General features: G+C 43.7%; 2 protein-coding genes across 7 annotated transcripts in view; one reads left to right on the top strand and one right to left on the bottom strand.

The window, feature by feature from the left end:
- Klhl5 (kelch-like family member 5) overlaps positions 1–2,266 on the bottom strand; it is a 67,919-nt gene extending 65,653 nt beyond the window's left edge. The window contains exons 1-2 of the mRNA XM_006250959.5: positions 2,015–2,266; positions 825–884 (exon numbers count right to left, since the gene is read on the bottom strand). The gene's annotated coding sequence lies outside the window, so the exon portion shown is untranslated. The remainder of the gene's footprint in view (positions 1–824; positions 885–2,014) is intronic.
- Positions 2,267–4,563: 2,297 nt separating this feature from the next.
- Positions 4,564–14,380, top strand: part of Tmem156 (transmembrane protein 156) — a 37,979-nt gene continuing 28,162 nt past the window's right edge. For 3 of the 6 annotated variants that reach the window (NM_001419206.1, NM_001419205.1, NM_001025138.2), the window contains exon 1: positions 13,483–13,624. In NM_001419206.1, coding sequence (NP_001406135.1) covers positions 13,537–13,624 — 88 coding nt within the window. In that variant the 5' untranslated portion in view covers positions 13,483–13,536. Of the gene's footprint in view, positions 4,648–11,621; positions 11,741–13,410; positions 13,625–14,380 lie in introns of those variants that run through there. The other 3 variants (XM_039092289.2, XM_063273465.1, XM_063273463.1) reach the window with 2 other exon arrangements.

Below are 14,380 nucleotides of genomic sequence, written 5' to 3' on the forward strand. Positions count from 1 at the left end.
GCACATACACACCACACCACACACACACACACACACACACACACACACACACACACACACACACACACACCCTACCTTCTTTTCTGATATTTGCTGGGCCTAAAGACAACTCCTGCCCTGGTGATCTTTATCCGGACCTTTCCAAGCGTGCTGTGTTATTCCTACATGCTCCCATAGTGCCCGTGGTGCCTTTCTCTCTGTTGTGGTATGTACTGGCTGTGAATGTGGGTTTACTTGCCTGTCTCTCTGACTGGTGGAGAATGTCTACTCTAGCAACTCATAAATATTTTATAAATGAATGAATGAAAAATACCCCTGGCCTATAAACCATTGAGAAATAGCCACTCTGTTGGATAGGAAAAATGTTTCTCTCTGAGCATTGCAACACAGACAGACAGAAACTTCCTTCTATTATACAGTGTTATACCACAAGTTTCATGACATTTCAGAAGGCTTTAAATTTATTTATTCCGTCACCTTACAAGAATGAGGGGCTGAACAGGAGGCGTTTGTGTTTGTTTTCTTGTGTCATGCTAAGCAGTCTGACATCTCACTATGCTTCTTATACACTGATAAAAACAGTAACGGTTGTGAGCCTACTGATTAATTGTTGTTTTGTGATTTAAAGACTGCACCAGCTCTGTGTTGGATATAACGTTTCCTGATGACTGTCTAACAGACAAGAACAACCCACTTTAGTTTCTATTCTCATGTTCTCTGAGAGCAAGCTCATGGCCACACTATGCATGAATGTTTACAGATTGAGGTGTGTCGCTGTGAGTGCCCATGGCTGGCCTGCTGAGTATGCCTTCATCGGCACTTACCGATTATGGGAGGTGATGGCGGCCCAGGAGACACCGTGCAGCTCAGCACTGTGCTGCCCACTGTGGAAGAGAATGAACAATGTATCAGAGCCACATAAACCCCACACCACTTGTTGGTTTTCACACTTCCTCTTTCACCCCCGTCTTGTTCAACTTTTAAGCACACACACACACACACACACACACACACACACACACACACACACGCCCCCTCTGCCTTCACACTTGCTTCTGCATTCAGTGTCTATTCTTAGCACAGAGCACTTGGAGAAAGACTCTGGCTGTTTAATAAGCAGCTGACTTGAGATACGAAGACGTCGGGTGAGTGGAAGGTGGCACACTGCACACATCGGAGGAGCATCAGATAACAGTCTACATGACACCAGGGAGAAAGGAAACAAAGCCTCCCATACTCTGGGCCAACCCCAAGGAAGTCAAGAGATGCTGCCAATAAGATTCAGAAGGCTTCTGTTTCTGTTGCTTTGAAATCTGAGTCTGCATCTATGGGATCTCATATTTTCAGCCTGAGCCATTAATGTTTTATGTTATCAAACAATCGGAGGTTGCTATGTTGCCCTAGCATTGTGAAGGATGTCTTGATTATGTATTTCCACTTCTGGATGCACACACCTAAGATAAGGTAGTTACCTTATCAAAGTTACAGTATCAAAGGAGTTACCCAAAGCTTTATAGCCGGAGGCTGGAACACCCCAGAGACCCAGAAACTCATTACAGGCTGGTTGTTCCTTCTGAGGGTACTAGCTGAGAAGGCAAGAAAGCGGCTCCAACAGGTTCTTTCCTGCTTTTAGTACTGGAGGGTTTGTTGGTTAAAACAAGTCCTTCCTTCCAGCCACAGGTGACTTGGGTGGGGATGGTGGCTGCAAAGCAGCTGATAGTGTATGGGCTGGATACAAGCTTCCACTCTGAGGAAGCTTGAATGAGCAGGCCTGGGGTGGATGCCCAGTTCTGAGAATTCTCAAGCAGATCAAGCCAGATTTCCCCTTCTGAGGAAGAAAGAAATGGGTGATGCACACAGCTTGTGGCCTGAGACAGGCCCAGCATCTTTCCTGATTCTCTGAGGAGCTGGTTCCAGGAGCTGCTTATAATTCTAAGTCTGGCCGGCTGACTTGCTACCCCACGGAAGGGTGATGTCCAGTGTGCCCTTATGCTCTGGTATGCTTTGCCACAACCTTGCTGCATCCACAGGAGGTGATGAAACATATTGGCTGTCTCCTGGTAGCCTGCTCTGAGACTCTGAATTTCTTGTCAGCGCTGTTTGAACTCTTGCCCAGGGGGAAAATGCCATCTTTGGAAACAACATTATAGCTCCTTTCTCAATAACCTCCATTTCTGAAATAGCAAAGAGATTACACTGGGGAAGGGAAAGACTGTGAAGGGAAAATGTTGTTATAATTTACATATAGTACAAAGCTACTCTTTCTAGTGTATAACTCCAGAATTTTAACTAGTATGCAGTTGCCACAAAAGTCAACACAGTCACAGAACATGTCTGTGATCTAACAATTCCCTTGTGTCTCTGTGTCATCTATCTTGAGCCTGTGGCAACCACTTAGCTCTTTTCTATCCCTGAGGTTTAAGTCTTGTCCCAGGTGGCATGAGATGGGATCATAACAAGGCTCTTTTAGCATCCTCACACAGCTAGCCTGTGTCTACCCCATCCATGGGACATTGCTTGACAGTGTTATTTTCATTATCTACTTGATTTCTCTTTCATTTGAGTGTGCACTTGCACTAGGAAGTAAGACAGGGATCCTGCCTGTACGCTGTCGACTCTCCAAGGTTCAAGAAGCAACCTAAGTGTTCAGTAAATATTTGTTGAATGAAGTGCTATGTGAATAAAGAGATTGAGGATTCCTGGGACCCTTCCTGGGCTCGAACAGACCTTGTTAAGAAGAGATTATTTTCTTTACAAAATGCATTAATTGAAGGATTTGTCTGTTGCCATGGTAGTTGGCTATCTGAGAGTAATACAATCAGGAGACATTGGGATGATGAATCGTTTCTTTAATCGTTTCTCACCTGGATGGTGAGATTAACCAGAACAGAAGTGGCCTGAGGTGAGGAAGGCATCAGCAGCTCTTTCCTGGGGTTGTTCTGGGCACGAGATAACTTACTGGACATGAAGTGTTTATTGCAGTGGTCTTCAGCTGGGAGTCATTTTGTTCCCCCAGAGGCTATGGCAATGTCTGCAGACATTTTTGTTGTCAAAAGTAGGACAGAGAGGACAGCTAAGGGAATCTGCTGAAGGTCACAGAATGTGAAGTGTGGTTCTCCATGGCAAAGAATTATCAGTTGGGCCACCAGCCAGAAACCCTGGGTGAATGTGTAGTCAGGCTTGAAGTAAGGGCTATATTTAACATTTGATGATATCCTAATCATCATCATCATCATCATCATCCTCATCATCCTCATCCTCATCATCCTCATCAGTAGTAGTAGTAGGAGAAATGTGTGTGTGTGTGTGTGTGTGTGTGTGTGTGATGTACATGCAGGGTGTGTGCAGATGTTGGAGTACAACAGAGGCTCTGGATTGCCCCCCCGCCCCCGCCCAGAGCTCTCAGAGGTACAGGCAATTGTGAACTGCATAATGTGGGAGTTGGGAATCAAACGCGCATCCTTTGGAGGAGAGATACACGATTTTGACGGCTGAGCCATCTTTCCACCCCTGAGCTAATGTTATTTAGAAATGATCCTTCCTAACCAATCCTCTCACCCAGGCTGACAGTGAGGCTGTGCATTAAGTCTGAAGTTAGACTCCTTATGTTTGAAGCTCAGCATGACCCACAGCAGTGTGCCTGAGCGCGTTAACCTGACTTTTCTATACAACTCTGCCTATAAAAGGGGATTAGAGTAACTGCCTCAGAGAGTTGCCAGGGAGTCAAACACAGTAGTCCACACAACGCATGCATTACTGCAGTAGTGCATAGCAAATGTTCAATAAATGCCATTGATTACTCTTGTTTCTGATGCCAAAAAGATCTTCCCACAGGATATAATGAAGGAATTGAGAATAGTTTCCACTAGGGAGGAGAAATTGAAAATACTGCTCATATGAAATACATCCTGGCATTAATTTAACACAGTGATAGATAACTACATAGGATTAAAATTCAAATAAAGCACATAGGGCTACACTTGTGTGTGTGTGTGTGTGTGTGTGTGTGTGTGTGTGTGTGTGTGTGTGTGTGTGTAGGAAATCAAAGCCAGAATATTCAACCAGCAAAGTTCTTCACACACAGTCTTGGGATGAACACCATCACCATACTGATTGGTTTTGTGTGTCAACTTGACACAAGCTGGAGTTATCACAGAAAAGGAGCCTCAGTTGTGGAAATGTCTCCATGGGACCCAGCTGTAAGGCATTTTCCCATTAGTGATCAAGGGGGGAGGACCCAGCCTATGGTGTGTGGTGCCATCTGTGGGCTGGTGGTCTAGGGTTCTATAAGAGAGCAAGCTGAACAATCCAGGGGAAGGAAGTCAGTAACATCCCTCCATGGCCTCTGCATCAGTTCCTGCTTCCTGACCTGCTTGAGTTCCAGTCCTGACTTCCTTTGGTGATGAACAGCAATGTGGAAGTGTAAGCTGAATAAACCCTTTCCTCCCCAACTTGCTTCTTGGTCATGATGTGTTGTGCAGGAATAGAAACCCTGACTAAGACATTGGCTCAGGAAAGGGAACATTCTCTCCTCCACAGAGTACCTGTTGCTGTGCACAGTATGGATCAGATGCCCTATGGGATGAGACCAGAGTGGACCCTCATGTCTGGCTGCTGAAGAAAGACTATTAATTTGAAGATGACAAAGTGAGTGTTTTGGGGTCAATCTAAATCCAAATCTTAAAAGTTAGTATGAGGAGAGACTGTCTACCTCAGGACCATTGTCCCCAAGAGTGACTGTTACCATGGTGCTTCCTGGCTCTGAGGTTAGGCACAGTGATGCCAAAGCTCTTTCATGATATCAGCACACTCATCCCTTAAGAGTCTCATGGTCACACTGGCCTGAAGTTACTTCCTCCTTTTGTATCTGGGATAGAATGCTCCTTCCCCATTTAAGTTTTCTGAGTCCTAGTTTTGTTTCAGAAACCCACAAACATTAAAAAATATGAAACGGTAGGGATAAAAGAAATAACATGGGACCCAAGAACCACAATATGGCGTAGTCAGCAGTGTGGTTTCCATCAGCCCCAGCCATAAGCAGCCACTGCAAGGGCCACCACAGGACTACACAGTCATTGTGTCTGACTGTCAGTCCAAACCAATGCCGAGGTTGGCTTCTCTCTAAAAGATACCCAACTATTTCAGCAGTATAACTCGTGTGCGAGGTAGACCCTGAAAGGTCTTAGTTTCTCTAAAGAGCAGAGTAATGTCTGGAGCTAAAAGCTGAGCAATACATGACAATAAACACAAACCCATTGAAGCTACTCAAAACGTTCCCTGGACTCCTGAGCATTTCCTGGTCACCGGCTGGCCAGACATGACGACTCCAACTTAGGTACCTTTTCCTGACGAGGCCAGCTGTGGATACTTTTAACGACTCTTGGTTTTAGAAATGACTAAACAGGTTGCATTAAGTTTTCGTAAGGACCTTCCATTGTTCTGGCCCTCCTCTACACTCAGACTTGGAAGCAAGGCACAGTGAAACTATACCACCCTCCATGGTCTCTGCATCAGCTCCTGTCTTCAGGGTCCTGCCCTGACTTCCATCAATGATGGACTATAATGTATAAGCCAAATAAACCCTTTCCTCCCAGACTTGCCTTTGGTCATGGAGTTTCAGCACAGCCATGGTAACTCTAACTAGGACAAAAACTACTACCAGGTTAATGGGGTAATGATGTGACAGACCTGACCATACTGTTTTGGGGAGGATTATGAAGGGACTTTGGAACTTTGGGCTAGAAAAGCCATGGAGTGTTATGTTAAAGACTTGGTGAACTGTTCTGTGGGAGCACAGAAAACAAGAGTCTTGATAGAAATGCAGAGGATGAAGGCCTGGCTTATGAAGGTCCAGAGAGTTCCTTAAAGACTCTACTGCGGCCATTGCATAGCATGAGTTAAGAATCTGTAGTTTGCTCAGCTAGGCCTGAAGAATTGGCTGCAAGAAACCAGAACCACTAGCATGAAACCTTTCCTTTGTTGGGATAATCTCCTCTGGTTAGCTGGAGCTGAGAAACTCGTGGTGATTAAGAAGAGACCAGCATCACTGAGGTGAAATATTCTGGCAAGTGTTTCCTGAAAGTCAGCACACAGAAGCTGGTGTTCCAGAGGTGGCCAATGCTGTATCTCGTGCTGGAAGCCAAAGTTGGTCATGTATCGTCGGTCAGGAGGTACTGGTTTTGAAGGCATAGAGGAATCATAGAGAGACGCTGAGGCTTGGCACTGTGAGGAAGCAGGAGAGGCCACTGGTGGAAGTGCAGCCAGAGTAGCAGTTGAAGGCCCAAGATTCAAGGGATCAGGTGGAGAAATCGAGGCTTGGCACCATGAAGAGAGCCTATGAGAGGCTCTTGGTGAAAGTGCTCTCTTCATGGTGCCAAGCTGCTCTCCATGACTCCAAAATTCTGAAACCTCCTACCAGAAGTTTGGAGTTGCCAATACCAGGGGATGACCATCAAGGAGAGCAGAAGCTGTAGAACGGAGGCAGCCTGAAGCTTGAAGGTAAGCTTCATATGCTGTCGATGGCTATCCAAGCCCTTTGGAGGTCTCTAGATGATCCCGAGTGGATCCCAGACATTAGGCAGCGAGTTATTCAAACAGTTGGACTTCACTTTGATTTGATTGTGACTGAGCCCTAGTTCTTTCCTCTCTGATAACTCAGAGTTATCTTTTTTCCAACTTTTCTGTTACTTCAGTTTTTTGTTTTGTTTAGTTTTTTGAGATAGGATATCCTGTAGTCCAGGCTAACTCTGAGTTTACTGAGTAGCTGAGGACGACCATTGACTCTTTCTTCCACCTCTGAAGTGCTTTGATGACAGACATTCATTACCAATTGGCTTACTGCTTCAACTTTACCTTCAGAATATAGAAAGTCAAGTAGATTCAAAATTGAGCATGCCTGTTTGTTTCTGAGGGACTCTCACTTAAAACTGAATTGATTATAAGAAAGTGCAGCTTAAATTCTCAGGATTTCTGATATTTAAACTGCAAGCTTATGAGGCTGTACTTTATATATTTAGAAATTTCATCTGGGAAACACTTTAATGGATGAATTATGGCAGTTAAAGAAGCAAGGCATTTTGGTCTATTGTTTTTAATCCTTGCCATTGAGCATTGAGAGCTAATTGTAAGACAAAAAAAAAAAAATGCCTTCTTTTCTACCAAGAGTAGCCAGTCTGACAAGAGCCAATATTCTATAAATTTCTCCACCTTGTAAAACTTTTATGCAGATCTTTTTACTCTCTACCACCTGGTAAAAGGTTGTTTACACAAAGACTGGGCTACATTCCCAGAACTTGAGGGACTGACGTAGCCAACCTCTTCCCTCCTTTTTTCCTTCGTTCCATCACATCAATTTTTTCTCTTAAATTACTCTTTTATTACTTTATGTGTGTGGGCATTTGGCCTGGATGCTTGTCTGTGTACCACATGTGTGCCTATGGAGACATGAAGAGGGCATCGTATGCCTGGAACACAGTGCTGTGTGTGAGCTGCCATGTGGGTGCTGGGAACTGAACCTGGGTTCTCTGCAAGAGCAGCCAGTGCTCTTAATTGTGAGCAAATTGTGAAAGATTGTGAGGTTGGACCCCAGCCCATTGGCATTATTTTTTCTACTTTGCTTTTAAAAAAAATCTCTGCCTCCCTTCTAATACTTATTCCTTCTAACATCCCAACACCAGGTTGGAGAGAAAGAAAGTTAGAGGGAAAAGGGGGTGTAGGTCTCTTTAAACTATTTCCTACTAAATAGGGTCATTGAGTTCCTTAGGGCAAGTCCAATCTTTGTCATGTAAGGCTATCTCCAATTTCTTATCTCTCTTTTCTCAACCATAGCAACAGCAGGAGCAGGGGCAGGGGCAGGGGCAGGGCCAGGGCAGGGCCAGGGGCAGGGGCAGGGGCAGGGGCAGGGGCAGGGGCAGGGGCAGGGGCAGGGGCAGGGGCAGGAGGAGCAGGAGGAGCAGGAGGAGCAGCAGGAGCAGGAGCAGGAGCAGGAGCAGGAGCAGGAGCAGGAGCAGGAGCAGGAGCAGGAGCAGGAGCAGGAGCAGGAGCAGGAGCAGGAGCAGGAGCAGGAGTAGGAGCAGGAGCAGGAACCAACAGCAGGAACCAACAGCAGGAACCAGTAGCCATTTTCTTCTTTAGAGTGCATCCCTGGGTCTCTGACATCCATTCCCTCTCTAGAATCATTAGAATTAAACTATCAGAGCTGGAAGAATCACACCCCGCCAGAGCACCACAAGACAAATAGTCTGCTGCTGTGGATAATCTGAAGCAACCCCATATCCCACAACTTGGATTAAAACAAAAACATGTTTACATAATATAACTGGGTTTTAAAAAAATTTTTTTTATTAACTTGAGTATTTCTTATTTACATTTCAAGTGTTATTCCCTTTCCCGGTTTCCGGGCCAACATCCCCCTAACCTCTCCCCCTCCCCTTCTTTATGGGTGTTCCCCTCCTCATCCTCTCCCCAACAATCACGTTCACTGGGGGTTCAGTCTTAGCAGGACCCAGGGCTTCCCCTTCCACTGGTGATCTTACTAGGATATTCATTGCTACCTATGAGGTCAGAGTCCAGGGTCAGTCCATGTATAGTCTTTAGGTGGTGGCTTAGTCCCTGGAAGCTCTGGTTGCTTGGCATTGTTGTACTTTTGGGGTCTCGAGCCCCTTCAAGCTCTTCCAGTTCTTTCTCTGATTCCTTCAACGGGGGTCCTGTTCTCAGTTCAGTGGTTTGCTGCTGGCATTCGCCTCTGTATTTGCTGTATTCTGGCTGTGTCTCTCAGGAGCGATCTACATCCGGCTCCTGTCGGCCTGCACTTCTTTGCTTCATCCATCTTGTCTAATTGGGTGGCTGTATATGTATGGGCCACATGTGGGGCAGGCTCTGAATGGGTGTTCCTTCTGTCTCTGTTTTAATCTTTGCCTCTCTATTCCCCGCCAAGGATATTCTTGTTCCTCTTTTAAAGAAGGAGTGAAGCATTCACATTTTGATCATTCGTCTTGAGTTTCATGTATAACTGGGTTTTGTTTTTTTTTTCTTCTTTTCTTTTTTTCGGAGCTGGGGGCCGAACCCAGGGCCTTGCGCTTGCTAGGCAAGCGCTCTACCCCAACCCCTATAACTGGGTTTTTAAAAGACAACAAAATTCTCACTGCACCAGCCAGTTCTGGGGATTGCAGGTGGCATAGTCTCCATCTGCATTAGAATAAAAACCAAATGAAGTTCTTGTTCTGATGTGATAGTGAGTTTAGTTTATGTCTGCTGCAGCCTTTTCCCCAATAAGAAATTGCATTGTTATGGTGGTTTGAATGAGAATGGCCCTAGTAGGCTCATATATTGAATGATTGGTCACCAGAGAGTGGAAATGTTTGAAAGGATTAGAAGGATTAGGGGGTATGGCCTTGTTGGAATAGGTGTGGCCTTGCTGGGGAAGTATGTCACTGGGGAGTGGGTTTTGAGGTTTGAAAAGTCCACACCAGGCCCAGTCTCTCTCTCTCTCTCTCTCTCTCTCTCTCTCTCTCTCTCTCTCTCCCTCTCCCTCTCCCTCTCCCTCTCCCTCTCCCTCTCCCTCTCCCTCTCCCTCTCCCTCTCCCTCTCCCTCTCCCTGTAGATCAGGCTGTAGTTCTTACCTACTGCTTCAGCAGCACACTTACCTGCCACCATGCTCCCCTATGATGATAATGGGCTATGTCTCTGAAACTATGAGATGCTTTATGTTATAAGTTGTCTTGGGTCATGGTGTCTCTTCAATAGGACAGTGACTAAGACACCTGTCATGCTACTTTTGCTTTCTTTGTGTGTTCCTGTGCCACACTGAGATTATTCTTTGTTTCTAGCAGACCAAACACCCACTGCACATTTGGAATTTGTCTTTGGCTGTTAATATTTCAAGCAGTTAGTAACCGCAGACAGTGTTTGAAAACATTTATAGTAACCAGATATGGCAAGATGGCTCAGTGGGTAAAGGCACTTGCTGGTGTTTGCAAAGAAACCGCCACTCCAACTGAAGCATCTGCATGGGGCAAAGCTTCATCTTGATAAAGAGGGTGTGCTCAGAAAGGAAGATCAGTTGCACATTAACAGAAAACGTGTTTGGTTTTTATTCTAACTCAGGAGTTGGTGACTGTGTCTTCCCCATTGGGTGGGGTCTGTCCTTGAAATCATATTTGATTGGCTAGACTGAAAAGAGTTTGTACACAGGAAATAAAAGAAGAGGTGGGGGTCAGGACATTGCTTGTAGGAGAAAAAAGTCACTAACCGTTCAGGTCATCAAATTCCAGGAATGCAGCAAAGCATTTGTGTAACCAATGGCTTTGCTGGTGGGAGGGACTAAAACACTGGCATAGAAGTCTTACAATGTGGGGAAGATAAAAAGATTTGAATTCCTTGCTGTCTTAGGGTTTTACTGCTATGACTAGACACCATGACCAAGGCAACTCTTATAAGGAGAACATTTAATTAGGATTGGCTTACAGGCTCAGAGGTTCAGTCCAGTATCACCAAGGCAGTGTCCAGGCTGGAGGAGCTGAGAGTTCCAACTCTTGTTCCGAAGGCAGTAGCAGAACAAGTGGCATCCAGACAGCTAGGACAAGGGTATTAAAGCCCCCACACACAGTGACACACCTACTCCAACAAGGCTAAACCGCCTAATAGTGCCACTCCCTGGGCCAAGCATATACAAGCCGTCGAACTTGCCCTAAACACAAGTTTCACAGTATTTGGAAGAGAAGATTCATGTTTAATGTTTTACACCATCACGTATGATGACTTGAGTTTGATCTCCAAGACCCACACTCTGTAAGGACAGAACTACCTACTGAAAGTTGTCCTCTGTATCTTCCCAGTCTCTCTCTCTCTTCTCGCTCTCTCTCTCTTCCTGCTCTCCCTCTCTCTCTCTCTCTCTTCTCTCTCTCTCACACACACACACACACATACACACATACATACACATGCACATACACAATATAATTGGATTAGCAATCTACGAGAATGATCATAGACAATAACATTGTTTTTCGTAATATTTGGTAAGTCAGAGATAGCACAAATGTCTAGCAAGTGAATTACAGTCTAGCTGAGTGTCTGATCCCCGTATACTCAGAGCAGCCAGCCTGTGGCCTAGGATTTATGGTCCTTCTGTTGCTCTCCTGATAGCCACCATCTGGTCACCACCAGAGAAGCCAGGTGCAGAGCACATGATCGTAGCCAAGACAAAGGGCCTTTCAAGAAAATTGACTTTAAAGTGTCTAAAAATATGATAACCAGATTGAGTCAGAGTGGAAGAGAGCAAGGTGGTGGTGGCAGTAGCAGTAGCAATAGTGATGTTACTGTGTGTGTGTGTGTGTGTGTGTGTGTGTGTGTGTGTGTGTGTGTACATGTGCATTGGAATGTCAGTATGTATTATGTCAGAATGGTTTGATTGATTCTAAGAAAAATGTTTCATGAAGTTTCATGTGTTTAAGGCTTGGCTGCCGGCTGACAGATTTTTGATAAATGAATCAGAATCACAAGCTTTGATTTAATTAATAGATTAGTCCATGGAATTCTTAGCTGAATGAATTATTATGTGGGCTCTCGTAGGGAGTAGATTGCTGAGGGAGCACTCTTAATGGGTATTTGTTCCTATGCAGCCTGTCCACTGTGAGATGAGCCACTTCGCCCTGCCATGTTTTGCACCATATTTTGCCTCACCAAGTACAGACCCAGCAGCAATGGAGCCACGTGACTATACACTGAAGCCCCTCAACATGTGAGCCCAATTAATCTTCCTTCCCTTAAGCGATTCTGCTCACATTTCAACACAGCAACCGGAAATGACTAATGCAGACCTGGCAGAAACATTACAACATAGAAAGCCATTAAATCAATAATTTTTACTATGGATATAAGAATTACTGAGTATGTTAAGGTATTACTGCAACATTTATAAGGAAAAGAATAGACATTAAGATATCAAGGAAGGAAGAAGTAGAACATAGTGTTAAAAAGGGATAAAAGAGAAATTGTAGTCGGAGGGGATGATGGGGCAGGGCTGGGAGGGCAGGGTAGAGGAGGAACTGTGCCAAGGACCATTAACACTAAAGGGCTTTCGAAAGTTGTATGGAAACCTACTACTGTACTAGCTTTCTAAGATGTATATTTATATAAAGAATTTAAAGGGAATTAGCATATCATGGGCAGGGGGACCAGTATCTCAACTAGACATCATATGCTACTACATAAAACCCCCAGCACTAGGAGTGAGTTACATCATTTTGAATTATTAGCCAAAGGGATCCTATAGACCCCACAAACGTTACAGGGTATTGCTAATGCTATTGGTTCTCCTCCACCACTGGACTGTAAGACCCTATTGTTGAAGACTACAAAGGCTTGTAGAGTATCAATGGATCTAGATGGTACTTAACTGGAAATTTCCCTCCTACTGGCTAGGGTTCACATAATCCTTAATGCTGTTCTTAAAGTATATGCTTGGGAATTCTATTCCTATTTCTACTGCTCAGGTCTTAAAATCCCCTTCCTGAGGATTCCCATGTGTATGTAAATTCATAGTATCCACTAGGAAGACAAGTCAGTTGATTCTTGGCGCATTTTCCCAAACTAATCTTTGTCCTTTCCCTCCCCACCCACCTGTTGTTCCATAAGCCTAGGAGTGGGTGAGAAAGAACAAAAGAGAGGGTCAGCAGAAAGGAATGATTACAGAACTACAGGGACTGAGCAGGGAGCAAAAGGATACATTTGCTCTAAGTACAAATTGAAGTACTCGATACATTTTATTTTAAAAGGAAGGGAGGGGGATGTTGCGGAGGGCCGACTTGCATTGTCTAAGTAAGAAATTTGCTTGCCTTGTATGCTGTATTCCTTAGAGTTTTCCCCTTTCCTTCATTTCACTCTAAAACAAATGATTTCATTCTTTTGCAAGGAGAACAGGAATGTGGATTGCGTCATAGTAAACCCTGTTTATAGACGTAACATTCACAAACAAGTTTCATTTGACCACAGAGACAACACTAAAGCAGAACCCCACATTTTCATAAGCCTTTTGTTTATGCTCATATCTTGTGCTGTTTACTGTCTTCCAAACACCAGAGTCCAGCACAGGATCTGGTTTTCAGAGAGCTCAACTATCATTTATGAAGTAAATGAGTGAATGATGTTTATAAACCAGGGTGCCACTGACATTTGTCCTTTGGTTTTTGGTTATTATGTTGTAGGTTTACATGTATTCTTACCCATTGGTAAACATGAAAAGCAGCTTCAAATCTGGATGAAGCCAGACCCTCTTTGTTTCTTAAGATCATTTCTTCATCCTCCTTGTTTATCATTTAGCTCAACAGTCCTTGCTAGAAGGCGGCTTTATTAGGCAAAGTGACTCAAAATGAAGAAGTCTCTGTTCTGGGTAACTTTTTTTTTTTTTAGGTCAGCCCCAAACGGAAGTGAGGGTGAGGTGAATCTCAGGAACTTGAAGTAGAGCTGAGATGAGAAGCAGGAAGCAACATAGTATCAAGCTACGGATGGAAACACATTTGTGTCATGTGAGTGGACATGACAGAAACAGCTTTCCTTAAATTATTTGTGGCAATAGTGATCACCTTCATTTTAGTCCTGCCAGAATTTTTCAAGACACCAAAAGGTAAGTAAACCATGGCAATCGAGCCCTCCTTTCTTACTTTAGAGTACATTGTCAGCTAGCGGTGACAGACAAGATCTTTCTGGGCATATGCTGTGTGCGCTGAGATTCAGTGACTTAAACGCCTTTAAGTAAAATGAGATACCATTTTTTAGTTGCCTGCTGTCTAGCATAGTGACCTTAGGACTTAATTATGGTTACATTTGAAAAGGAAAAGAAATATTTAAAGTCTGCTTTTATATTCCAGACACAGGACTTAAGAGAATACCATTTTATGAGTTTGATCTTTGAAACTGTTTCCTTCTTTCAAAATAATCATATGTCTGCTTTTATATTCTGGAACTACCTACTAGGGAAAATGACATTTATTTATTTTAAAAGGATCCATTTGATCATAAGGTGAGGCTAATAATTTACTGCTGGTTTTAGAAAAGTGAGAATAATTTTAGTATTTTTAATATACAGAAAAAAACCAAATGGGTACAAATATAGACAGGTATGAGTGTGTTTGTGAGCATTGGGAGCAGGCAAAACCCCTTCTGAGAGCCCTTCAAAGAATTGTTATATGATTGTTGAAACTTCAAGGTAGAGAAATAAAAAATAAGAGAATTTAAACTATTTTTATCTATTATTAGAAGATTGGAAAACATGTTATTGTGGGTATTTAAGTGATAATTGTGCTCATTAAGTCTTTAATAAGAAGAAAAAGTTAAAAAAATCCACTGTTCTATTACTAAATATAAATCATATAAATTTACT

Source organism: Rattus norvegicus, chromosome 14 (assembly GCF_036323735.1).
Source record: "Rattus norvegicus strain BN/NHsdMcwi chromosome 14, GRCr8, whole genome shotgun sequence".
NCBI lineage: Eukaryota > Metazoa > Chordata > Mammalia > Rodentia > Muridae > Rattus > Rattus norvegicus.